At 39.8% G+C, this 27,376-nt stretch overlaps 1 protein-coding gene across 5 annotated transcripts in view; it reads left to right on the top strand.

Annotated features, from left to right (window-relative positions):
• The window catches only part of anapc10 (anaphase promoting complex subunit 10), a 63,533-nt gene extending 36,384 nt beyond the window's left edge, over positions 1-27,149 (top strand). For 3 of the 5 annotated variants that reach the window (XM_069926315.1, XM_069926316.1, XM_069926313.1), the window contains exons 2-5: positions 1,349-1,501; positions 4,217-4,307; positions 15,145-15,265; positions 26,802-27,149. In XM_069926315.1, the coding sequence (XP_069782416.1) occupies positions 1,387-1,501; positions 4,217-4,307; positions 15,145-15,265; positions 26,802-27,032 (558 nt within the window). In that variant the 5' untranslated portion in view covers positions 1,349-1,386 and the 3' untranslated portion in view covers positions 27,033-27,149. Of the gene's footprint in view, positions 1-1,348; positions 1,502-4,216; positions 4,308-15,144; positions 15,266-15,647; positions 18,955-26,801 lie in introns of those variants that run through there. The other 2 variants (XM_069926317.1, XM_069926314.1) reach the window with 2 other exon arrangements.
• The last annotated feature ends 227 nt before the right edge of the window (positions 27,150-27,376 follow it).

Genomic DNA, 27,376 nt, shown 5'->3' with positions numbered 1-27,376 from the left:
TGCACTATTGCCTTTCATTGAATGCTCTTGATCCTTGCTCCTTCCATTGTTTCCTCAGATGCAGTTTTCTACTGGGAACCCAGCTTTAGTATGGCAATATACAGTCTGGATCTGTCTCAGATGAGACACTGGTTACTCTCATAAAATGGCAGTGTTAGTCAGTGAGGCAATGCCTCTTCCCTCAATCTTCTCACCACCCCACCCCCCCCCACCACCTCCATTCATATTCTCACTTTGGCTTAAACATTCAAAATCATTAAGACACACACAACCTTCTACACCAGCTCATTTCTGCCATTTAATTTCGTGGAGTAATTGCACTTGCACCACACCATTTCCACAAAAAAATCCACTGGTACACTGCCAGGTCAAATGGCTGCATGATAGTACAGATTGTGCTGGTTTAATCCTTCATTTTCTGTTGATTTAGGCACTTCAGTTCTAAAACAGGTAGGAAAATAGCATAATCTGTACCTTTTGTTTTGCCATTTGTTTATGATGATTTTCTATGAAAATACAACAGACTCGCCAAGGCAAATAGCGCCTTTGGAAGACTACACAAAAGAGTCTGGAAAAACAACCAACTGAAAAACCTCACAAAGATAAGCGTATACAGAGCCGTTGTCATACCCACACTCCTGTTCGGCTCCGAATCATGGGTCCTCTACCGGCACCACCTACGGCTCCTAGAACGCTTCCACCAGCGTTGTCTCCGCTCCATCCTCAACATCCATTGGAGCGCTCACACCCCTAACGTCGAGGTACTCGAGATGGCAGAGGTCGACAGCATCGAGTCCACGCTGCTGAAGATCCAGCTGCGCTGGGTGGGTCACGTCTCCAGAATGGAGGACCATCTCCTTCCCAAGATCGTGTTATATGGCGAGCTCTCCACTGGCCACTGTGACAGAGGTGCACCAAAGAAAAGGTACAAGGACTGCCTAAAGAAATCTCTTGGTGCCTGCCACATTGACCACTGCCAGTGGGCTGATATCGCCTCAAACCGTGCATCTTGGCGCCTCACAGTTTGGCGGGCAGCAACCTCCTTTGAAGAAGACCGCAGAGCCCACCTCACTGACAAAAGGCAAAGGAGGAAAAACCCAACACCCAACCCCAACCAACCAATTTTCCCCTGCAGCCGCTGCAACCGTGTCTGCCTGTCCCGCATCGGACTTGTCAGCCACAAACGAGCCTGCAGCTGACGTGGACTTTTACCCCCTCCATAAATCTTCGTCCGCAAACCCAAGCCAAAGAAACTATAATTGGTGTTTTATAAATCTAAAATACACATACACATTTCTTGTTCATATTCATTGTACATATCTTGTCTGAAACTATTCTTTTATTACAGATAAACTATATATTGCAGATCAAGAGTATTTGGGGAAAATGACCACCCCAAGTAAGACACCACCTGGAGATGATCCAAAGCAGCTGGAAAGAACTGGTACAGTGCGTGAGATTGGTTCCCAGGCTGTCTGGTCTCTGTCCTCTTGTAAACCAGGTGAGCCCAAAAGATTGCTTGTGTAGATATTTGGCTTTGCTGTGGTTTCTTGATACTAATTTTAACTAAAATAGATGATATAAAGTGTTTTAGCTATTGAAATACTCCTATCACTGTAATATAGACAAGCATAGCTGAAAATTAACATATAGACTTGGCATTGATCTTTTCATAACATAACATAACAATTACAGCACGGAAACAGGCCATTAGGCCCTTCTAGTCCGCACCGAACCAAACACCCCTTTCTAGTCCCACCTCCCTGCACAATGCCCATAACCCTCCATCTTCTTCTCATCCATATACCTGTCCAACCTTTTCTTAAATAATACAATTGACTCCGCCGCCACTATTTCTCCCGGAAGCTCATTCCACACGGCTACCACTCTCTGAGTAAAGAAGTTCCCCCTCATGTTACCTCTAAACCTCTGCCCCATAATTCTTAACTCATGTCCTCTTGTTTTAATCTTTCCTCCTCTTAACGGAAATAGTCTATCCACATCCACTCAAACTAAAAGAATGATCAATTAATTGTAAATGATGCCATTTGATTAAGAAATTTTGCCCAGGACACTTGAACTGTTTTGAATGGTGTCACTTGACCATGCAGACTTTTTTCTTGATCTAGCAACTTGTTTAAACACTGCTACATCCAAGCACAGTGTATTCTGTTAATATTGAGGTGAATTTTCTGTAAACAATTAAGTGCTTCCTTAACTTCTTGTTCACATCCTGACATTGGTTTGAAACTGCAACCAGCTGGGTCACTAGCTAAAATCCTTTGATGTCATGTTGCTAATTTTTAATCTCAAAAATGTTAAATAGGAAAAAAAGGACAAATGGATACTATCTGACCATGATGCATTTGAACATTTTAATCATTCAAATTGCTCATCTTGATCTGGAGATAATAAGAGGAGATTCTGCATTGAAAACGACAAAAGGGATATAATGGTAACACTAATGGTAATTGCAATTTACTAGGATACAGACATTTACAGTTTGAATATTGAGATGTATTTAAATTATATTAATGTTGATTTCTAAATGCAAACTAGGATCAATGTGGAACTGACACAAGTATGTGAAACTTTTCAATAATTCTGCTGAAATTGCAAAACACAGAATATTTTATGGGTATTGTAGGTCAACTTTCAGCTTTTGGCTATAAGGGAAAAACTCATTTAATTTATGTTCAGGCTTGAGTTTTTGCATTGGAGTTGTGAATAGCCACATTGTTTCTCCTCCACCCCTTCTGCCCTTGCTTCATGTGGTGCCTTCTAAAATATGATTGTTCTGTTGTGTGCACTGCCTGTATATTGGGGCTCAACTACATGCACGATTCCATGTACCAATAAAACTTATTTTTGGATGTTTGATCTGATTAAGGATTTGCTAGTCTTCTTTCTCAGGCGATGCTATGCTGGTCTAGCTCATGCCACATGTCCACTTTCTTGAATGATCCCTGAAGCACACTGACTTTTTCCTGCCTTGCAGATCTAAATGGGCACAAAATCTTGCTACTGCAGCCATTCTGCAAAGGAGAGCAGTCTGCAAAAAGTGACTAGGCCTCAGGTGGCTGGAGCTTATGTTGTCAAATGCCTTTCCAGCTTTTTCTGGAAGTCTTTGAGAACCAGAGACATTTAAAAACAGTTGAAGTCAATTTAAATATTTTTAAAGGTTGGCATTTCTTAACATTAAAAAAGTTTATTTAGGGCACAATTGACTGATGCAACTTAATATAGCATTAATATTAAATAAAGAAAATAACAACACTTGCCTGTGCTTATCTTTTCGGTAAGTTGAACTGTGCTATATATACTGGATGTGGCTGCTGTGAAGTTGAAGGACATAAGTGAACTATGCATCTCAGCACAGAGCTTTGTGCTAAAGTTCATCCGTGGAGTGGGAAGCCAGATGAAAAGGCATGAGTACATTTCTATTTCCACTATACAATGTGCAAGTGCAGAAGTGGGGAATATGCTAAACTATGAGGTGCTCCTTGCACAATGGTTCACTTGTGAGCTACTGACACAGAGTAAATACAGCTTGGCTTGTTGTGCTTTAGTGTCTTTGGGCTTGGAATAAAATCATGCTTTTGGGTTTGAAATAAAATAATGTCTTTTTTCACGTTCCTTTTCTTACTCAATGGAATCAGAGCTCAATTAGAAATAATGTTATACTATAATAATGTTGCTTCATAATATCTATTCAGAATGTGGAGTTTCAGTATATATTTCTGTGAGTTATTTTCCTTTGTTTGTTTTCTAATATATTCCATGAAACAAATGGAATACACATGTACTCCCTCTGTAATTTTCTAATTTTTCATGATTCATAAAACTAATGGAGAAAAATAATGTTTTCACATGTAATGTATTAAATCACTATTCACAAATTAAATGTGACTGACAACTTTGAAGTTGATGATGCACTTGGCTGAATAAGCAACTGTTCATTAAATCTAGATCTGTTAAGCAGTCGTAACTATAATATGTTTTAAATTGAATGTAAAATTATAAACTTATTAAATACATCAGTAGCCTGTAATGCAAATTCCATCTTAAATCATGTAACTGGATGAGATTAAGAAAGTTAAGATGTTGCTGATTAAGTGTAAAGTTTGATTTTGTGTTTATAAATAATTATCAATTAGACACATGGAAATGTATGATTCGGCAATTGGCAAGCAATGAAATTTAATTGCTTTATTAGGATTTGGTGTGGATCAACTACGTGATGATAACCTGGAGACATACTGGCAGTCAGATGGATCTCAGCCTCATCTTGTAAACATTCAGTTCAGGTATGAGTATACAAGGAAATACTGAATGAGCTGGTGGAACGTTTAATAATACATGTAAATCTGATTCAGTTAGAGTAATGTGCATTGAGCATTTTTGCCTCTCGAACACCACCTTGTTGGACCAAATGGCCATTCCATTTGTGCTCAAGAAAATACAAATACGTTTAATTTTGTGCTCCAACTATGTCAGAACATTTTGGAATTATAGGTTGCTTATGTTTCCAAAAGATAAAAGAGCCAAAGCCTGTATATGTAGATGGCATAGAGAACAATAGAATAAAAAGAGCAGGGGATAATGGTGGCTTTTGATCCCTGTTGGATGAATAACTTAAGTGAGAACTAGATTGAATGGAGTAAGCTGAGAAGGAAAGTTAAAGGGAAAAAAGTGGTAAAATGAGAAATGAAGAAAATAATTAAAAGACAGCAATGAGCCTCTAATGGTCACACAAAAAACCGACAGATAACAGACAAAGAGTATATAAATAGAAAATAAGGCTGGATCATTTCTGCTTCATTGAAATTTCTTTTTAAATTTTTAGATGCCCTGTTTCTGCTCAGGTTTTGTGAGTTCTAGGGTGGCTGGTAAGACCAATCTGCAAATCCAGACCATCCTACCAATAGGGCAAGAGATACATGCTGGAGTGGATAGTTGGTGAGGTTGCTTATCTCTTCTGCCTTTTATACTTGTCTTCATTGCACTCCTATTACAGGGCCTCAAGGTTCTCAGTACCCATCCCACTCTCTCCACTTTCAACCTGTAGGGCTTTCCACTTTTTTCAAAGAAGCTCTGAATACATTATTTAGTCTTTTCCTCTGTTGACCAGGTCATTGTGTCCAGTGACAGGTGAAGACTAAAGTTCAGGAATATTTTGATGATTAGTTTGCCTTAGTCTTTAAGTGAAAAAGTTAATGTATATAGTGAACAGTTGTGGGCCAAGCACTGACCTCTGTGGCACTGCTCACCACTGATTACCAGCCAAAGAAGCACCATTTATCCCAACTCTCTGCCTTTTATTGTTTAACCAATCCTCTATCCATGCTAATGTATTACCCCCAATTCCACACATACTTATATTATGGATGTCTTTTATGTGGTTCCTTATTGAATGCCTTCCGGAGTTCATGTTCAGGTAGTCGAGGATCGACTTGTTAAAGTTCTTGAACCTGCATCTTACAGCCACCTGTACATACAAATGGTTTTTTTTTAAATTAAGAAAAAATATATGCAAATCTAGAAATTACTCTTTTACGGGTTAAAAAGTAGGTGCCTATCTATGGAAAATTGCACCTTTGGCAGGGGGACCAACCTCTCATGAGAGTTGGCCTTGGTGGCTGCCATGTTGTATTTGACGAACAATAAAACGGAGGTAGTGAATTTCTGACTTGTGTCCATTTCAAGATACTACTGGTCAGTCAGAACGGCACACGGTCATAAGTTGAGGACTACCTGTATACAGCATGCACCTATTGCCCCCTATCCACTGCATTCATTTTGTGCTCAAAGAACTTCAACAAATTTGTCAAAATTATCTCTCCTTCATGAATACATGATGTCTGCCTGATAAAACAATTTCTATAATGATGTCTCACTATTTATTTCTTTAATATATTTTTGATTTTTCAAAGACTCATCTAAATCCAATTAAACAAAAGATTCTTTTTCAACAATCGTGCATATGATATGAATTCTATTTTATCCCCTACCCCTCTTTCTTCCCTCCCATACCCTAATATACAAAAAAGTTATAAACTAAACAAATACAAGGAACAAAATATTGTTAAAGTCAAAAGCCCTTAAGGGAACTTAAGGAGAGCCCAAAAGAACCTAAAATAAAAATATAGGGAACAAAATGCAAGAGCCTGTTGTTTGCACTATGGTCCACTTTGCTGATCTCAAGCATTCCACTTCTGTCATGGTTGTTGTATTCACTTTATCTAAAAGGGCTATAATTACCTCTGCATACCAATGTGTTGCAGTAGAGCTGCCACACCCTAAAAAATGACCCATATTTCTTCCTCAAATTGTATGTATTTTCTCCAGGAAAATACAACTCTGCATTTCCATATTTCATAATGTAATATTTAGTTGGGAGTCGGACTTCCATGTGACCACTATACACTTCCTGGCTACCGACGAAGCGAACTTCACAAACTGAATTTGGTACTTAGTTTAAAACTCATTCATAATGTTTCCCAGAAGGAACAAATCTGGATCCTGAGGAAAATCCATCTTTGTAATTTTTTTCAGAATGTCCCCTGATCCTCCCAGAAGGATCTCATCTTTGTACGCAGCCAGGTTGAAGATAAAGGTTCCAATCTCCACTCTACTCTTGAAGCACAATTCCAAGATTTCTGGTTTAGCTTCATGTAATTTTTGTGGTGTGAGATACAGTTGATGCATGAAATTGTATTGCACCAATCTGTACATGGCATTAAAAACTGCTGTCCAGACACAAGTTTGACTAGCACTGCTCATGGATTGTTGTGCCCAATTTCAACGCCTACCTTTCCCTCAACTTGCATAAGCCTGGCTTCGGGCCCTTACTTTGGAATAGAAGATACATTATAGAGAAAAAGTTGCACATATTCCCCTTTCGAATTAGAATCTTAATGTCACTACCTATGGGCAGGGCCATAGACGGTTCCAAATAATCCCTTAAAAAAGATCTTAGTTGAAGATGGCAAATCATATTTATTTCTCCACTGTTTGAATGACATGAGCTGCCCTTGCTCATAACAATCCTCGATACACCTGGTCCCTTTCTGGTACCATGTGTCCAGGATCATGGTGCTTTCTTAAGTGAGCATCAAGTATTGTCATTTATCCAATCAGTCAGATGCCTAATTATGGTCTCTAAGTTCGAATGGCTTTGTGGAGTCCACAAATATCTCATTGCCACTGGACTCTCAACCTCTCTCCTGCTCTGTAGCCACTATATTTTTGAGGATCGACTTGTTAAAGTTCTTGAACCTGACTTCCAGGATTTTAATGGTGTTAATTTCAGGGCAGGTGGTTAGGCATACCTAATCTTCCTATAGAAGATTAATTTTGTTTGGCATTTATACAGTGCTGACATTATTTGTCACTTATCAACCATTCATATATGGAGTCATCAGCAAACATTCCTCACTTTGTATCTTGTGGAAGAAGGTAACTGATAAATCTTTGGAAAATGATTGCACCTAGGGCACTTCCCTGGAGAACTTAGTTACGTGCAAGATTTGAGATGCTGACCTCCAACATTTACAGCCACCTTTCCTTGAGAAGTGACTTAAGCTATCACTTTGGTTCTCATGAACCTCAGTTTAAACTGAGTTACTTACCACAAACCGCTAACGTTGGCCTTCATAAAGGCATCAGGTCCCTGGTCAGTCCACCAGCAACACCACCTATCTTACGTATCTTAGTTTTCAACCAGGATTAAATGTATCCCCGGTAAGAGTAATGTGGTGGCTGATACCCTGACCTCCGCTCCTCAGTTCAGGCAGTACATGCTTTTCTCCGGATGCAGACTACACAGCGCTTGCCAAAGCTCAGCATTAGGATGATGAACTAACGACTTATAGAACTGCCAACACAAGCCTGCAACTTGAGGATGTAGCCTTTGGGCCACAAGGTACCACTCTCCTGTGACATTTCCACAGCTCAGCCTCGTCCTATCGTCCCTGCTGCGTGGAGATGCTGGATTTTCAATGCCATTCATGGACTGTTCCACTCCTCAATTTAAGCAATGGTCCACCTGATAGCCTTTAAGTTTGTATGGCATGGTCTCACAAAGCAGATCACGTACTTGGCAAAGTCATGTATGGACTGCCAATCTGCAAAAGTGCAAAGGCACGTGAAGGCGCAGCTTCAGCCTTCCCAGCCACCACAGCGCAGATTCATCCACGTGCATGTCGGTGTCACGAGTGTCTAGGTACTTGTTAAATGTCATCGACAGATTAACTAGGTGGCCGGAGGCTCTCCTATGATGGGCTCATTGACTGATTCATGAGCTAGAGCTTTTATTTCTGCGTGGGTAACTCGGTTCGGCCTACCCACACACATCACCTCCGATAGAGGCTCACAGTTTACCTCCATACTCTGGGACGTTTTGTCATGACTGCTGGGAATGCACCTCCACCACACAACAACCTATCACCTGCAGTCAAATGGCCTGGTGGAGCGGTTCCATCGGCACATGAAGCTGTACTGATGGCCCACCTCAGGGACCTGATTGGGTGGACGAGCTGCCTCTGATCTTCGTAGGAATAAGAATGGCACTCCAGGAGGATCTCAACTCCTTATCAACCCCACTCAATGTACCTGGAGAGTTCTTGCCCTCAGCATGCAAACAGGAGATGCCACCGACTGAAGTCTTAGGGCGACTGTGGGAATGACTTGGAAAATTAGCCCCAGTTCCCACGTCAAGGCATGGAACAATGACACCTTTCATCCCAAAAAAGCTCCGGGACTATGAGTTTGTGTTTGTGCGTTGAGGTGCACATGGGCCATCCTTACAGAGGCCGTATGAGGGTCCCTTCAGAGTGCTACGAAACAATCGTACAACTTGTGCACTGGACAATGGGGGGCATACAGAGACACTTACAATTGACCGACTAAAGCCCGCTCATCTTGACCTAGATCACCCCCTTGCCATGACCCCCAGTGCAAAGGGAACTGTCCAAAAATGGTGGATAGTAATGGCACCAGAGGTTTAGCCTCCTATCGCTGGTTCTGGAGGGTGTCATGTGGCGGCTCACCGGAGGTGTAATCGAACCGGCTTAAGAGGTTCCGAGTGATGTCATCATTTGGAATGTGCGAGATCTTAAAAGCTGCGCATGACCGTTTGAGTAAATGACTTTTACTGAACTTCGATTTGATTATGTCTGATCATTTTCTCGTTCTTCATTTCACTCTGCAATCCAGTTGCTACAATACCACCTTTGCCATGGTTTGCAGCTTGCAGTGTAGCCTCTGTATTTCTGTTCACAAAGTCTTATGTGGGCAGTAGTTATTGGCATATTCACTCCTGCCTCATGAAGATTGTTTCTGATCTGTCAGGCATATGTTTGGGGAATTTTCTTCATTATGAGGAGAATTCTTCTGACCTCAGCAGTGGAGGTCTTGAAATACCAGTCGCTTTGCAATTACTAAGCTCACCAATATGCTATTTCTTCTTTTTTTTTTCTCTCTGTAATGACATTCCAAACTGTTGATTTTGGTAATTCTCAGGTTTGGGCGATGTCTCTTACTGTTTCTCGTTTTTCATTCTCATAATGGCTTTTTGACTTTTATTGGCACAACTCTGGTCCTCGTGTTGAAAATGGCAACTACAGACTTTGAAGGTAATCAAAAGCTTAGAAACAAGGCTAGCTCTCTTATACCTGCACCAATGAAGCAATTAAACATACCTGAATACTCACAAGCACCAATGAAACCAAATGTCCCAAACACTATGTTGCCCTGAAATGAGGGTACTGTGTATATAAAAAAAATGCTGTAATTTCAAATCAAAATGTGTACAAATAACCTTGAATGTGCACTTTAATTACATGTGAATTGTTTGATTACAAATGTAAAACTGAAGCACAGGGGCAAATAAATGATATAAGTCTTTGTCCCAAACATTATGGAGGGCACTGTAGATAGGATAGAGGTAGGTTGGTTATTTCCATTGGTATAGGAGACCAGAACTAGGGTATGTAGCCTCAAGATTCAGAGTAGGAGATTTAGAACAGAGATGGGGAGGAACTACTTTTCCCAGAGAGTGATAAATCTGTGCAATTTGCTGCCCATTGAAGCAGTGGAGGCTACCTCAGTAAATGTATTTAAGACAAGGCTGGATAGATTTTTATATATGAGAGGAATTAAGGGATATGGGTAAAAGGCAGGTAGGTTGAGATAATAAGATCATGGCTGATAAGATCTGATCAGCCATGATCTTATTAAATGGCGGAGCAGGCTTGACGTGCTGAATGGCCTACTCCTTCTATTTCTTATGTTCTGATTGCCTTAATGTCAAGGACAATCATTTTCTCCAACTATGGAATTTATCTCTTTTGATTATAGAACCATAGCACAGTACAGCACTGAAAACAGTCCATTTAGCCCATCTAGTCTGTGTGAAAACATCATTCTGCACATCCCACTGACCTGCACCCATTCCATAACCCTCCAGACCTCTCCCATCCATGTATCTATCCAATTTATTCTTAAGACCCAAGAGTGAGCCTGCATTTACCACATCAGATGGCAACTTGTTCCGCTCTCTCACCACTTTCTGAGTGAAGAAGTTCCCCCACTGTTCCCCTTAAACATTTTCCCCTTTCACCTTAAAGCCATTTCCTCTTGTATTTACTTCTCCTAATTTAAGTGGAAAGAGCCGACTCGCATTTATCCTGTCTATACCCCTCATAATTTTGTAAATCTCCCATCATCTAGGCACCAAGGAATAAACTCCTAACCTGCTTACTCTTTCACTGTAACTCAATTCCTGAAGGTCCGGCAACATCCTAGTAAATCTTCTTCGCACTCTAAATCTTATTGATATCCTTCATGTAGTTTGGGGACCAGAACTGCACACAATACTCTAAATTTGGCCTCACCAGTTACTTATACATCACCATAACATCCTAATTCCTGTACTCAATACTTTAATTTATGAAGGCCAAGATGCCAAAAACTTTTTTTACAACCCTGTCTATATGTGATGCCACTTTCAGGGAATTATGTATCTGTATTCATAGATCCCTTTGTTCTTGCATTCCTCAGTGCCCTACCATTTACTGTTATTGTCCTACCCTGGTTCGTCCTTCCAAAATGCAACACCTCACACTTGTCTACATTAAATTCCATCTGCCATTTTCTGTCCCATTTTTCCAGTTGGTCTAGATTCCTCTGCAAGCTTTGAAAGCCTTCCTCGCTGTCCACAACGCCTCCAATCTTAGTGTCATCAGCAAACTTGCTGATCCAATTTCCCACATTATCATTGATGTAGACAACAAACAACAATGGTCCCAGCACCAATCCCTGAGGCACACCACTAATCACAGGCCTCCAGTCTGAGAAGTAATCATTCACTACCATCCTCTGTCTTCTCCCAATTTCAAATCCAGTTTACAATATCTCCATGGATAGCTAGTAGGCCCTTTTATACCAGGCCTCCACCTCAGAGGGAAAACATCTGTATCTCCATCGCATTTGTGTTGAACGGCACCTCGTAGCACCCTCCAGAGCCAATGGAGATGGGATGACTGATGCCGTTGCACCATCCATCATAAATATGCGGCAGGGCAATGGTCATCTTGCCGACCCATAATCCCCTGTGCAGTTAGAACTGCTCTGAATTCCCAGATGAGCAGCCCTAAAAGTCAAAGTGGCGTGATGAGGTGCCGGAGCGGCCGGCGGGGCTGACACGGCTCACACTGGCCACCCCCTGACAGCTGCTGTCAGCACCCCTGCCCTGATGGCACCAGCGCTGAGGTCCTGCCGGCTGCCCCTGCCCTGAGGGGGTCATGGAGGGAGAGAGAGGGGAGATGGCTGATGGCATCATCGCAACATCATCAGTTCGCCCCTAGCCTGCCACTCGCAGTTGCTGCATTCATGTGAGGCAGCAGAGTGCAATGCTTCGCCGATTATCCTTTCCCAAGAGGGATTGCGGTCGTTGCCTTGGAGTTTGCCGCAGCACATTCATAGAGGTAATTCTCCCGATGCAAGGGGAGAATCTCTGCGTTTATAGTCGGGCTTTTTCACTGCATGAAAGGGCCTAGTGTTTGAACCTTCGAACTAATCTCCCATGAGGGTTTTTGTCAAAGGCCTTACTAAGGAACATGTAGACAACATCCACAGCCTTTCCTTCATCTACTCTCTTGGTAACCTCCTTGAAAAGCTCTAAGATTTGTTAAACATGACCTACCATGCACAAAGCCCACTGACTATCTTTAATAAGCCTTTGGCTGTCCAAATACTAGTATATCTGATCTCTCAGAACACCCTCCAATAATTTACCCACTACTGACGTCGGGCTCACCAGCCTGTAATTTCCTGGTTTACTTTTGGAGCCTTTTTTGAACAACGGAACAACATGAGCGACCCTCCAATCTTCCGGCACCTCACCTCCAATCCTCCAACACGTCACCCATAGCTAAGGACATTTTAAATAGTTCTGCCAGGGCCCCTGCAATTTCTACACTAGTCTCCCTCAAGATCCGAGGGAATATCATGTCAGGCCTGTGGGATTTATCTACCTTTATTTGCTGTAAGGCACCAAGCACCTCCTCCCCTTTAATCTCTATATGTTCCATGACACTACTGCTTGTTTTCCTTCCTTCCTTACACACGATGCCAGTTTCCTGAGTAAATGTGAGGCTTCTAGAGGACCAATTTTGACTGTTACTAGCCTTTTACTCCTAACATACTTGTGGAAACCCCTTGGACTTACCTTCATATTATCTGCCAAAGCAAACTAGTGTCTTCTTTTTGCCTTCCTGATTTCCTTAAGTATTTTCTTACATTTTCTATACTCTTCTCGTACCTCATTTGCTCCTTGTTGCCTATCCTTGCTGTTCACCTCACTCGTCCTCTTAACCAGATTGCTAATATCCTTTGAAAACCAAGATTCCCTATGCCTGTTTTTATTATATAAAGTGCAAAAGGATAGCTCAAGTGAAGGTTGGTCCCTTGGAAGATTTGATATTGGGTAGTGACAAAATAGCTGAGGCTTTGAATGTCTATTTTGTGTCAATCTTCACGGTGGAGAACACATCGGACATGCCAAAGACAAATGTTACAGATGTGATGGGAGATGAGGACCTAGATGGAATAGCTATCACTAAGGAAGTAGTACTCAGAAAATATGAACTAAAGATGGATAAGTCCTCTGGTCCTGATGGAATGCATCCCATGGTACTGAAAGAAATCACAAAAGTTATTGTTAAGGCTTGGTGATTATTTACCAAAATTTTCTGTACTCTGGGCAGGTCCCGGTGAATTGGAAGATGGTGTCTGTCATGCCACTATTCAAAGAAGGATGTAGGCAAAACACAAAGAACTAAGGGCCAATTATTTTAGCATCTGTAGTTGGGGAAAATGCTTGAAGTTATTAAAGAAGAAATAGTGAGGCATCTGGTAGATATAGCATGGATTCGGCAAAGGCAGGTCCTGTTTCACGAACTTACTGGAGTTTTTTTGAGGATATAACGAACGTGATAGATAGAGGGGAGCAGATGGACGTTGTTTACAAGATTTCCAGAGGGCGTTTGATAAAGTGCCACATAAAAGGCATACAATAGATAAGGATGCATAGAGTTGGAGATGATGTATTAGTAAAGATTGAGGATAGTCGAGCCAATAGAAAGAAGAAAATTGGGATGCAGGGTGTTTTTCTGCTTGCCATTCGGTGGTGAGGGGTCTGCCGCTATTGTCGGTGCTGGGCCTGCAACTGTTCACGATTTCATATATCTTAAAAATCTGGAAGTGTGTATCTAAGTTTGCTGATGACACTAAATTGAGCGGTAAAGTAAATTGTGCAGAGATATGAAGTGTCTGAGAGAGATATAGATAAAATGAGTGGGCAAGGGTCTGGCAGATGGAGTACAATGTTGGTAAATGTGAGGTTATCCATTTTAGAAGGAAAATTGGAAGATCAGTATTATTTGAATGGCAAGCGATGCAGTATACTGCCTTGCAGAAGGACTTGAGAGTGCTTCTGTATGAATTTCAAAAGGTTGTTTTGCAAGTACAGCTGGCAAATGTAATGTAGGTCTTCATTGCGGGGGTGGGGATTGAGTTTAGAAGCAGGGAGGTTATGCTGCAGTGGTTCTGGTGAGACCACCTCTGGAGTACTGCAAGCAGTTTTGGTCCCCTTACTTGAGGAAGGATATACTGCTTTTTGAAGAGGTTCACCAGGTTGATTTCAGGGATGTGGGGGTTAGGCTTTGAAGAGAGATCAAGTCATCTGGTACTGTACTCACTGTAATTTAGAAAAAAGAGAGAGGATCTTATCGAAACCTAAAATTATGAAAGTCATAGATAAGGTAGAGGGGGGTGAGTTGTTTCCATTGGTGGGGGAGACCAGAACTCAGAGACATAGCCTCAAGATTCAGGGAAGTAGAGGGTGGTGAATATATGGAAGTTGCTGTCCATTGAAGCAGTGGAGGCTACCTCAGAAAATAATTTAAGATAAGGTTGGATAGATTTTTACATAATAAGTAAATTAAGGGATATGGGGAAAAGGCAGGCAGGTGGAGATGAGTCTATCATCAGATCAATCATGAATGGCAGAGTGGACTGGATAGCTCACTCCTGCTCCTGTTTATGGTGGTCTTGTGCGCCTTTCTTCAGATGTCTGGTGCATTTGACTCTTTCCTCAATACCACATTGCATGAACAGAAATTTTGGATGCCTGGATTCTTCAATGATAATGTTGCTCAAAAGAACTGAATTGGATTCTTCTCAGCACTTCTGACTACCTGTATTTAACTAGTGGAGGTGGAAAATAGGTAGTGCTATGATGTAGTGTGTTGGTTGTGGGATCTCTTAGCTTGGTCTGTCCAGATTGGTGCCAATGTTTGAGGTATGCTGAGTGTTTCTTTTGGCATGCTCTTCTTCCTTCATTGACCAGTGTTGGTCCCTTTATTGACAGTTATGATAGAGTGAGAGTTGTGTCAGGCTTTTGAGATTGCAGTTATTTTTCTGGGCCACACAGTAGAAGTCAAACTTGTAAGTTATGCGACATTCATTCGATTTTAATAAATTTCATAAAACCTTTATTGAATCAGCTCTAATAGATTATAACTTCAGTGTCAAGTATTTCTGATGCCTCAGTCACTGAGAACAACTTGTTTATTCCTCTAGAAGAAAAACAACTGTGAAAACCTTGTGTATTTATGCTGACTACAAATCTGATGAAAGCTATACTCCAAGCAAGGTCTCTGTCAGAGTGGGAAACAATTTTCATGATCTTAAAGAAATGCGGGTACGTTTACTACATCTTTATTTGTGATGATTACTTTGATAATAAAGTCTTTTCCACTTTTCAGATCTCGCCAGGCCAATGCTTTTTTTTAAAAAAAGTACTATTTATTTTTGCTGATATGGCCCACATGGTGGCACCAATGATGTTTGGGAACCAACAGTAAAGTTTTAATTTAGTATTTTATATTTTTGTGATTTGGGATATATCTTCCAATGGAAATGGTTCAAAGACAGCTTTAAAACTAGACCTAGAAATTCTGTGCATAATAAATAGGTGATAAGAAAAGAGGACAAATAAAATAAAATTGTCTAATTTGTTCAATTCTGCATTGACATATGGTCTATAAAATCTAATTTGTTTTTTTCTTCTATGACTACATTAGCAGTTGCCTTGTGTATCTCACAGATAACCAAAGGTATGCAAGAAGTATCAGGTGAAGCATCTTTCTAGTTTCTAGTTTGAATAAGGGGATGTATAGATTGATTGTCTTCCCAAAGTGAAGATACAGGACTTGTAATTGGACAGGGAGCACCTGTGATGGACAAGCCTGTGCCAGAGGGAACAAGAAAATAGCAGAAACTGATCACCAGGCCCTCAAGCCAGCCCTGATATTCAATATGATCTTCATTGATGTAGGCTGGCCACATCTCTGTACCAGTTCCCCATAACCCTCAATTGGTCAATCCTTCAAGTATTTATCTGTCTCTGTTTTAAATGTATCTAATGATCTACCCTCCAGACATTCTATTCACCTTGTTTTTATGTGACCAGTTCCTTGTTTTGTAGCTATGCCCTGTAGTTTGTGACTTTTCTACATCTATCAAGCCCACTTAGGATCTTTTCATGTATAAACCTGAGCTATTTAGGACAGTCCTCTTATCCCAGGAATCATTCTGGTGAATCTCCTTCAGACTGCCTCCATTATAGGTAAAGGCACCACAAATGTCCACAATATTCAGTGTGCGGCCAAACCCGTACATTTTTAACAAAACCTCCCTGTTCTTAAGCTCTGGCTCATCCACAATAAAGGCATAAATGCTATTTGCCATCTTGTTGGTTCTGCCTGTTAGATAGGCAAGAAAATTTACAGATGTTGGGGTCTCATGCAGTACACAAAAGTACTGGAAAACCTCAGCAGGTCACACAAAATCTATAGGAAGTAAAAGGCAGACTGTTTCGGGTCTGATCTTTTCGTCAGGAATGTTGAAAATCAAATGTGTGAATAAAAAGATGGGGGGGGCGGAGAAGGGGGAAAGCACAGGCTAACAGGTAATAGGTAAATACAGGTGGGAGGGTGAAAGAGCAGCAACTGAAAAATTATAGTGGGAAATCAGAGTGCTCCCCTTTCCTCTATCTCCCTCTCCCCCCCCATCTTTTTACTGAGATAAGAGGCCATTTAACCCATTGAGACTGTCAGTTTCATGCAGGAACAATCCAATGTTCCACCCTCTTTCCCCTCCATACTTTTGAACACTTAAAAATTTATTTATTTTTGATGTTTTGTAATTGCCTACATCTCATGTATTTTATGACTTTTTCTCTCTCTCAATCTTTTAAATATCAAATCTATTACCCTCTATTTCACAGCAAGGAAATTTAAAGTTGGCAAGCTGAGACTAGACAAACATGGCTGATGTTACAGAAATTTAATTGCTGGTCTTTTATCAATGGAAATAAATTAATTGAATTGATTTGTGTCACATGTACAAAGATGGAGTGAAAAACTTGTTTTGCATGTAATCCAGGCAAATCAACCCATACTTATGTACTGCGTGTTGTACAATAATAAAACAAAAGGCAGGGTGTTAAAAGTTGCCCATGTGCAGCCAAAATACCAAAAAAGCAACCGGGCTGGATCAACTTGATACAGTGGTTAAGGGACTTAACTGTAAATAGGTCTACAAATAAAAATGTTCATGAACAAGTTTTGACCACAAACAACTTAGTGGACATGTAACAGTGGAGGAATCAAGTGAGCTGGCAGAAAAGTAGACTCCGGTGTTGTCAAGGAATATATAGACAGTAACTCCACATGTATGGCTTGTATTAGTCAGGGGCAGCTTGGAAATGCAGAGAAATAAGGTGTCAAGGGAAATTCTTTGGGAACTCCAGATCTATCTGTCTAGTGAGAAAAGGCACAGAGGCTATACTGGTACTTAAAATACTTCTTTACTAGGTTGTACAATTGTGGATTCACTTGTCCTTAATTTAACAAATTGATTGTGTTCTGGTATTAATTAATTCGATGGTTTTGAATTTAGTGCTTATCCACCAGGTGTCACTGTGCTACAGAAATTCTTTTGACTAGATTTCACAATATATAAAATCCAAATGTATTCTTGTGTGAAGTTTGTTTTGTAACATATTTTTTTGGGGAAGATGATGGTAATATTGGGTGTGCAGTGTATTTTTTTTCAGTTTATTGATTTTTGTGTAGTTAATGATCATGAACAACAATTGGGTAAGCAAATTAAGAACTGATTTACTCTGTCCCTGGGTTGCAATAGTACAGGTCATGGAAATTTGCCCTTAATGGAATTTGCAGATCGCTACCAAAAAATTTGGGATACAGAATAAAGCTCTTCTTTTATGGAATTTATGTGTAAAAACACTAAATAAACACAATATGTATACGGAGAACTAAATAGTTTACGATCACCCGCTGCTGGGTCACAGCAGGAGGCCCCTTTAAGGGATTTGCTTTAGAAACCAACAAGGCATTCTTTTGAGACTGTTACAACAATACTTTATCAAACAATGCAACATCGATTTCAAGTTAATTGAACAACCCTTTTCCTTTTGACTACTATACAATTAGAAAAGTCCCTTGCCTCCAGACCACACAAGCATTGCTTGTTGAGAGAAAAACTTTCCAGAGGAACACATTTCCAGTTATAACCAGGGATTCAATGGAAATAGAGCATTTGTGTTGCAGAAAGTGGTGATAAATAGATTTTTCTAGGAATGCAATCTCCATTACATGGGGATACACTGTACCTTATTCATTGACCTGTTGAGTAAAGGGCAGAGACACACATAGCTGACTAACCATGGTTAGTTTTGCCTACAATGGGAACAAAGTTTTATATTTTAATTAGTTGACTATTTTAGAAAAGTATTGATATATGTGTAATATTGGCTGTGTATTGTGAACATTATTTTGAAATGTTTAATATATGAAACATTAAACTGAATTACTTTCTACTGAACCCCACGGAAGTAACAGTTCAATTAGAAAACCAAGCAGATGATTGTACAGGGATTTTTTTTTCTCCCCATGCTAACAACACTATCACGAGGATGTGAAAACATCAGATGAAGGTCACTTGGTTTCACCACAATGTTGTAAACCAAGATAAATAGGAATGGGGAACTACTTGATGTTAAAACTTCATCCCTATCTCCATCTCATTAAATGGCACTTTAAGTTGTGTCTTGTAGCAGTATTTTAAATTGAGGTATCCTTTATTGAACCTTTTCAAACTGTTGTTGAATAAGGTAGATGGCATTATATTTTAACACTGACATTTGAATGCTAATTTTCCGGCCATTCCCTTTGGAGCAAGAGCTGGCACATTTATACAAGTCAAAACAATGCTGGAGAAACTTAGCAGGTCAAACAGTGTTCTTTACAGAGCCATTGAAGATACATAACCAATGTTTCAGGTTTGAGCCTTTCATCAAGTTTTGACAAAATGTAGGCAGGTGTCTGAACAAAATGGTAGGTGGGAGAGGCATAGGGAGGAGCACAGTCTCACAGGCAGGATGTAATAAGTCAAGTCACCTTTATGCTCACATGGTAAAGACGAGATAGGGTTTTTCCAGGACCACGGAGCATATTTACATAAATATAAGTTAGAATAGAAGTTAAATAGATTGAAGTAGTAAAATATTCAAACGTATACAGTAAGGGTCCACAGTACACTATCCACATATCTTCTGGGAATTCAGGAACCTGATGGCTTTGGGAAAAAATTGTTGCCAAATCTGAATTTGAGGGGCAGAGCGTTACCATACCTCCTACCAGATGGCAGAAGGGAGAACAGTTTATATGAGGGGTGTGTGAAGTCCTTCACAATGTTTATTGCCTTTTGCCTGCATCGAGTGTTGTAGATGTCCTTCATGGTAGGAAGAGGTTCCCCAATGATCATTTCTGCTGACTTCACTATCATCTGCAGGATGTCGTGGTCCGAGGTGGTACAGCTTCCAAATCAGTGGTGATGCAGTTGCGCAGGATGCTCCCAGTACATCCTCTGTAGAATGTATTGAGGATGGAGGGTGGGAGATGAACTTTCCTCAGCCTTCACAGGAAGTAGAGGCGCTGCTGGGCTTCCTTGGCTATGGAGCTGGTGTTAAGGGACCAGGTGAAATTCTCCACCAAGTGCACTCCAAGGAACTTGATACTCTTAATGACATCAATGGTCAGTGGTGCGTGGTTCCCCCTGGACCCTCCTGAACCTTCTCTTTTGTTTTATTAACATTCAGATACAGGTTGTTGGCTCTGCACCAGTCTGTTAGTGACTGCACTTCGTCTCTGTTTGGCTAGCGTCTCATTCTTCGTAATAGGGCCCACCACGGTTATGTCGTCAGTGAACTTGATGATGTGTTTCGAGATGTGTTTAGCTGCACAGTCATGGATCAGCAGAGTGAACGGCATGGACTAAGCATGCAGACCTGGAAGGTGGGAGGGTGGGTGGGGAGCTGTGCTCAGTGTGACGGTCTTGGAAGTGCTGTTTCCGATCCGGACTGCTTGAGGCCTCCCTGACAGGAAGTCAAGAATCCAATTGCAGAAGGAGGTGTTTAGATTCAGCTGGCTCAACTTCCTTAGCAAGGACTGAGGTATCTTTGTGTTGAACGCTGAAATGATGTCAATAAACAGCATTCGAACATACGAGTCCTTATTTTCCAGGTGAGTGAGGGCTAGATGGAGGGTGGATGCGATGGCATTATCTGTTAACCAGTTGGATCTGTCCCCACACTGCAGGGGATACATTGAATAAGAGAATGAAGGCACACCAGCAAGCAGGAGGAGGGGGAATGGCTCCCTTGGTGTGCAGAGCCATCCCCCCCTCCTCCTGCTTACTGGTGTGCAGAGCCAATTCCCCCCCCCCCCCCCCCCCACTTCCTGCTTGCTGGTGTGCAGAATCATCCACCCCTCCCCATGCTTCCAGGTATGTCCTTCCTTCCTCCTCCCCCCTCCCTCATCCACTTGTTACCTCCTGCCTGTGGGACTGTGCTCCTCCCCCTGCCTCTCCCCCCACCATTTTGTTTGGGTGGCTGCTTACATTTTGTCATAATCTGATGAAGGACGCAAGACCGAAACGTTGGTTATGTATCTTTAATAAAGCATTGTGTTTTTAATTTAGCCATGGTGTCTGCAAACTTTTATATTTTACACTTGTACAAGAGTTGGGATACCAGCTGGACATGGGGGGAACAAGCTGTGGCGGTTCCAGGGGTGAAGGCATTGGCAACGTCGGAGGAGTTGGCGTGAACATTGACTACACAGTCTCTCAAGGGACTCTAAATTTTAGAGCTAATCACTTGATCCACTTGTGCAGCCTGCTCTGCTCTGGCAGTATCTTGCATCAGTAAAAGGGAAGTTACTGAACTGCAGTTACTGGTCTGAAACGTGTTCGATATGGACATTTCCACAGTCAAAAGTAACTGGATTTAATTGCTTTAGAGTTATGTTTCATTGTGTAAATATTAAACATTGACCACTGATGTGAATTTAAATTGATGTAATCCATGTCTTTAGTTTACTGCAGTACATACCCAATGTTACCATTTTCTTTTCAGATTGCCCTCTTTACTATGCAGACATATTGCACTGATGACCTTTATATGCATTCTGTCTTCACAATCCTAAAATGTATTAATTCCATTGAATGTGCAAAAGCATAAAAAAATTAGAAAAGACAAAGGAGCTAAATGTGAAAGGAACTCTGACAATTTGTGTATCTCTTTCTCAAAACTGTGAATTGTGTCCAATTCTGAGATTGAACAGCTGGAAAACTAGAAAATGGCAAATTGAAATTTTGCTGTTGATGTTGGTCTCTGAAACTCCTATGATATATTCTGAAAACATCCATTAAAAATGGGGAGCCGTCAAGAAATTGGTCGAGTTCAGTAAGAATGTAGAATGTAAGTAGAACATTAATTGGGAAGTCTATTTGTTTGGCAGCTAAATCTGAAACAAAAAAGCTGTTAACTATTAAAAATTTTTTGCTTTTTTTCCCCCCATAGATTGCTTGAAATTACATTTTATTGTTTTGATTTATTGGTAAATTCCTTGCATGATAAAGACTTATTTTTAGTTCGTGCCAAAAAAATGAAAGTTTCACCTAAATATTTTAAATGAATGTTGCTAGTTGTATGTACTGAGAATAATAGTTCCACATTAGAATCACAAGAATCACATTAGAATCTACGGAGCAGTGTTGTGCAATGGAAATAAAAGTTTCAATTCACTTTTGTCTGTCACTTAAATGCAAGTATTTTAAACAGTTTTATCGTCACATTGTGGATTATGTGTGATGATTAATGTAAACAAGACAAGTAGAGATTGGCATAGGGCTTCCAATGGATATTCAAATTGTGTGTGTCATGAAAAATTACCTTGCAAGAATTGACTATTTAATGACTTTTAGATTTGTGAACGCTAGTGATTCTATGTATTTATATAATGTTTATCTAGCTTCCCTTCAGTCATTCTTGTGAAATGTGAATACTTGAGTTATTGTTACCTCCTGCAATTATGTTCCAATAAGAAGTTCATTTCAAGGAAAGAAATAAATATGGCAAGAACTGAAAAGAAAATTTTCTCTGTACCCATCAGGTTTTCTATTCAAAGTTGTGTCCTATAATACTTGGTGGATTACTTTGCTTTCCTTTCAAAGGAAGAGGTAGATAAATGAGTAGCTAGTACCAGAAACCCAGTATGGGAACTTGTATTGTGTTTGCTATTGAATGAGAGTTGAACAATGTAGAACTATGTTTCCATAAACAACGTTTTAAAATGTTTACTGTAAAATGTCACAAGATTTGTTTGTTCAATGATTATTACATTTGTTTTTGGTTTTACTGCATGTAATTATGCCCTTTAATGCATTAAGAGCAAAAAGAAAAAGCCAGTCCCAAAATCTTATGATTGCTTGGTATAGTTTTTTTGTGGAATTGTATGCAGATGAGAGTTTTCACATTTGTTTGTCTTATGAACCCAAATAATTGAGTTTTAACTTTTAAAGAATTCTTTGTATGTGAAGCTGCACAGAGGGTCCTAGGTCATTAGTTATCTGCTCTTGATTTCATCAATTTTAAATAAAACATCACTTCTGCTCTTCCTTTTCTTCTGTATTGACTCTATCTTTAGTCGCATCATTCAGGCCATTTTTGGGTAAGTTTCCACTACACATTTGTACACCTTGAGGGGAAGAATTGAGAAGAAACATGACCATGTCATTGAAAAGGTTATTGCCCTTGGTGTTCATTTCATTGTATCTAGAGTGAGCCTTTCCTGCCTTCCCTCTCACGTTACTCCAGCACATATTGAAAAATCCAACATAAGATCTAAAAGCTCTTTTTGTCATTTGGAGTGAATCATTAGTGTGACAATTAAGGTGATACCATTGACACAAACAGTGATACCCTATAGTTGATGCTAGTCTTCATGTGAATTATGAGGTTTTTAAAACTTTTAAAATGATACTTCAGTAAACAAATTTCATGTTTCGTTCTTTAAAGTGTATTCTCCCAAATTATGTGTAAATATTAGAGTACACATACTTTTTAAATGTACTTTGCAGACATATTCACTTTGGTGTCTGTTCAGTTGGTCTTTTAATGAAATGAAAGAAGAATGAGGGGAAATAACTGCCTCTAGTACTGTGGCCATGATGTGTTCCACTTTGGGGGTAATGAATACTATATCCACAAGCTGTGGGAACTTGTGGAACGCTTTTATTTTCATCATGTTATGTGTTCCACAGTGGTAATATAAAGTATACTCAGCAGTTTTGTTTTTAAAGTGCTTTTAGTCATGAATCAAACAACAGCTGAATTCACAATTGATCCATCAACAAGAGTAGGTTCATTGTAGAAAGCTTTTTTTTTATTTTCAACTAAATGAAGTGTTGTAAATATGTGAATGGGTGTTAAAGGATTTAGTAGAGTTTTTTTTTATCTTAATGCATATGTTTGAAAGCTGTTTCTTCAGCAATGTGGGTGGCAGGTTATGCTAATTCATAATGGGTTGCTGTTGGCTCTCTACAATTTCAAAATAGGTGTTCAACCGCTTGGAAAATGTTACTATTGTTTCTATTGTGAGAGCTCAATCCATTCTGAATTCCCAAATGACCTTTAGAAATCTATGTAATCATATATACCTAAACTTGCATGTTTGTTGTCTCTAATTTACTTTCCAGCAAGTGAGGTTTTCATCTCAAAAATAAACAGCAGATTTTTACTTTGAAGCTCACTTTAATGCCAATGGAAATATATTAAACTGATACCCAGTATACAAGAATGTTTATATTCGACTTAATGCACAGAAACTTGGCTGCATTGATATTAAATCTAGCTTAAAGATACAAAATGAATGATATGTAAATATAATCAAATACAGCAAAGGTTTGCCAAGAAAATCTTTCTGTAGTCAAAATGTGCATGGGCAATTCATTATAGTTGAAAGTCTATTTGGCCTTGAACAGCCAAGTTAAACAATGACCTTTTAATTCAACACAATGATTTTTTTTGGTTAAAAGGCCGTTAGAGTCATCAACTTAGTTACCCTTCAGCAGTACTCTGATATTGAAGTAAAATATACACAATGTACTTTTGTTGGTCCTTCCTAATGGAAGAATGCTGTTTTATTCAACATTTTTGTTGGAGAAGCCCAGAATATTTAAAAAGCAATTTTAACATGTTTTAGTACATATAATATTTCCATCATTATTTGTGCAGGTGCATGACTTATTTTCCATCATAGCATTCTCTTTTTCCTTCTCTCCCCACCTCACCCACAGCCACTTTCTCCATTTCATTTTATCATAAGATCTCTGGTTGTGCAGTTGAAAAGTTCATTTCAGTACGAGCCCTAAACTCTCCTGTGCTGGCAGTTTCACCTTTTATTTGCAGCTCTAGGACCAAACTGCCAATGTGAGTTTATTATAGTATTCTTGCCTCAAAATGATCTAGGCCAGGATACTGTGGATGACCAACTTGCATAACCTCAATATATGAATTGGGATTTTGTGCATCATCCTGATCCTGAGGATTTTGTGCTCAGCTTGCTGACGTGTGGCATGATCCTATTATTTTCTGACTGAGGCAAAATTATTACTAACTTGAGACACATTTGATATAAAAGTAAACAAGAGTGACTGCAGATGCTGGAAAGCAAGAAATGTAAAATATAATGCAGGAAATCATCCACTGTAGACAAAGGTCGTCATTATTTCAGGCCAAATCCTTTCATCAAGTATAGCAAGAAAATGACAAAAGCCTGAGTAAAAGGAAGGGGGAGGAACTTGCTAAAATATGATAAGTAAAAGTAAGTGGGTGGGGGAAGAAATGGAAAAAGTAAGAAGCGATGGGAGGAAGAGGAAGAAGGCTGAGGACATTCCAGTCTTGCTGAAGTAGAGGGCTGTACAAGGATTGGATGCATTAAATAACCCCACAGATTTATAGGTGAAGTGTCTCTTCACTTGGGAGGACTGTTTGGGGCCCTGAGGGAAAGATGTGTCTGGTAGTGGGATCCCATTGGAGGTGGCAGCTAATGTAGAGAATTATGTATTGGATGCTGAGGGAACCGTATCACTGATATGTTGGGGGGGGGGGGGTGGAGAAATGGGGTAAATACAGATGTCCAGAAAATGGAGGAGATGCGAGTAAGGGGGAAAGAAATGGTGTTTACTGAGAAAAGTGTACATCTCAGATGTGCTGGAGTGGAAAGCCTCGTCATGGGAATAGCAGCAGAGATGGAGGAACTAGGAGAAAGGTATAACATCCTTACAGGAGACTGGGTAGGCAGAGGTATAGCCTAGGTAACTGGGAATCTGTAGGTATGCAAAAGATGTCAGTATGGAGACAGAGCAAAAAGGGGAGAGAGTTACCAGAGATGGACTAAGTGAATTTGAGACCAGGGTGGCAGTTGGCAGCAAAGTGAATGAAATTGATGAACTCATTGTGGGTGAACATTTGATATCATTGTACACAATACATTTGATGCAATATGATGATGTGTTGATTGTCATCTACATAAGTACTATATGTATATGACCAAAATTCTTGCTTGCTGCAGCCAAAAATGTAGTTCAAAAAAAGTTCAATAGTATACATTAATTACCATAGGAAAAAAGAATACAAATATTCACATCTACAGTGGGTGCAAAAGAAATGGCGTTTAAATGGTGCAGACAGGTTGTTTTAGTGGTAACGGTAGTTTATGATTAGGGTAGTAGGGGAGGTTTAAGAGCCTGATGCGTGTTAGGGGGAAAATACTTCTGGATCCTTGAGGTTCAGGACTTCAGGCTTCTCTATCTTCTTTCTGAAATGTTGACTGCCTTCTTGAGGGAGCACTTCACATAGATATCTTCAATGGATGGGAGTTTGGAGCCTTTGATTAACTCAGCTATGCTTGCAAACTCTGCAGCTTTCTGCATTCCTGGACTCTTGAATTGGCAAACCAAGCAATGATACAACCAGTCAGTATACTTTTCACAGTGCTCCTGTAGAAATTTGGTAGAATATTTGATGACATGCAAATCTTCTCAGACGCCTTAGAAGGTAGGACATCTTTTTTGCAGTTGTCTCAATGTGCTAGCTTCAGGGGAGGTCCTCTGATACTTGAACTTCTAAGGTACTAAACCTGTCCAATTCCATACCATTAATACAGGTGGGTGTGTGGTCCCTGAGCATTCCCTTTTTAAAATCAATAATCTCCTTGGCCTTATTGATATTTAGAGCAAGAATTTTTGTTCTGGCACCATGCATACAGATTCTTGATTTCCATTATTCAGCTAACAACAGTGATGTCGATAGTGAATGTATTGCTTGCATTGGAGCTGAAGTTGGCTACACATTAGTAAATGGAGAGGGAATAGAGCAGGGAACTTAGCACACAGCCATGAGGTTCCCTTGTGTTGATGGTCAGCGAGGAAGAGGTGCTCTCACCTATTCATACTGATTGAAATGTCACAGCATTTAGGATTTGTACATTTTGGAGCAGAAAAGGTGTATGCTTTAATTTTGCATTTTAAAGTTTTCTATTTCTATGTGCAAGAATTTTGTTTTCAAAATAAAATGTCCTGGGAACTACATAAATTTTAAATCTGCGAATGATGAACTTTTGCCAAAGTTTTACAAGACCATTTGTATTTGAACGTGTACAAATATTGCTGAGTGATTCTAAAGATTATATTTTTAATGGTACTTACAATATTCTTTTAATATGCTGTTATCATACTGGAATTTTATTGATCATATTTGCATTAAGATAGAAACAATGTTTAAAACTGTTCTAATTCAACTACAGCAACTGGAACTGGTGGAGCCCAGCGGCTGGATTCATGTTCCGCTTACTGATATCAACAAGAAGCCAATCCGTACATTTATGATACAGATTGCTGTGCTAGCCAATCATCAGAATGGAAGAGACACACACATGAGGCAAATTAAAGTCTACACGCCAGTGGAAGAAAGTTCAATTGGCAAGTTTCCTAGATGTACCACTATAGACTTCATGATGTATCGTTGCATTAGATGACTGAACATTGTCATTTTTGTATGGACATATTTTGATGGCGATGTTACTTGATCTAAAGCTAACTTTTTATTGAGCTTTTAATGGATGCAAAATAAAAATGTATCATCAAACCTCGCATTTTGAGAAACCTCTGACCCGTCCTTTCCATGGGATTAACACTACTTGGTGAGAACTCTGAACATCTTTTCTGCAGGATAGTTAATTCTGCTTGTATCCTGAGCAGAAACGTAGCTTTAAAACAAAGTCTCTTCAAAGTTGACCTTTGCCATAGTAAATTTATCCAACTGTGCACTCTACACTTATCCCCATTGACCTCTCTAAAACATTGGCTGAAAGGTAATTGA

Source organism: Narcine bancroftii, chromosome 3 (assembly GCF_036971445.1).
Source record: "Narcine bancroftii isolate sNarBan1 chromosome 3, sNarBan1.hap1, whole genome shotgun sequence".
Classification (NCBI taxonomy): domain Eukaryota; kingdom Metazoa; phylum Chordata; class Chondrichthyes; order Torpediniformes; family Narcinidae; genus Narcine; species Narcine bancroftii.
Note: the sequence above shows the minus strand (reverse complement) of the source record. Positions and strands in the feature narration are given on the sequence as shown.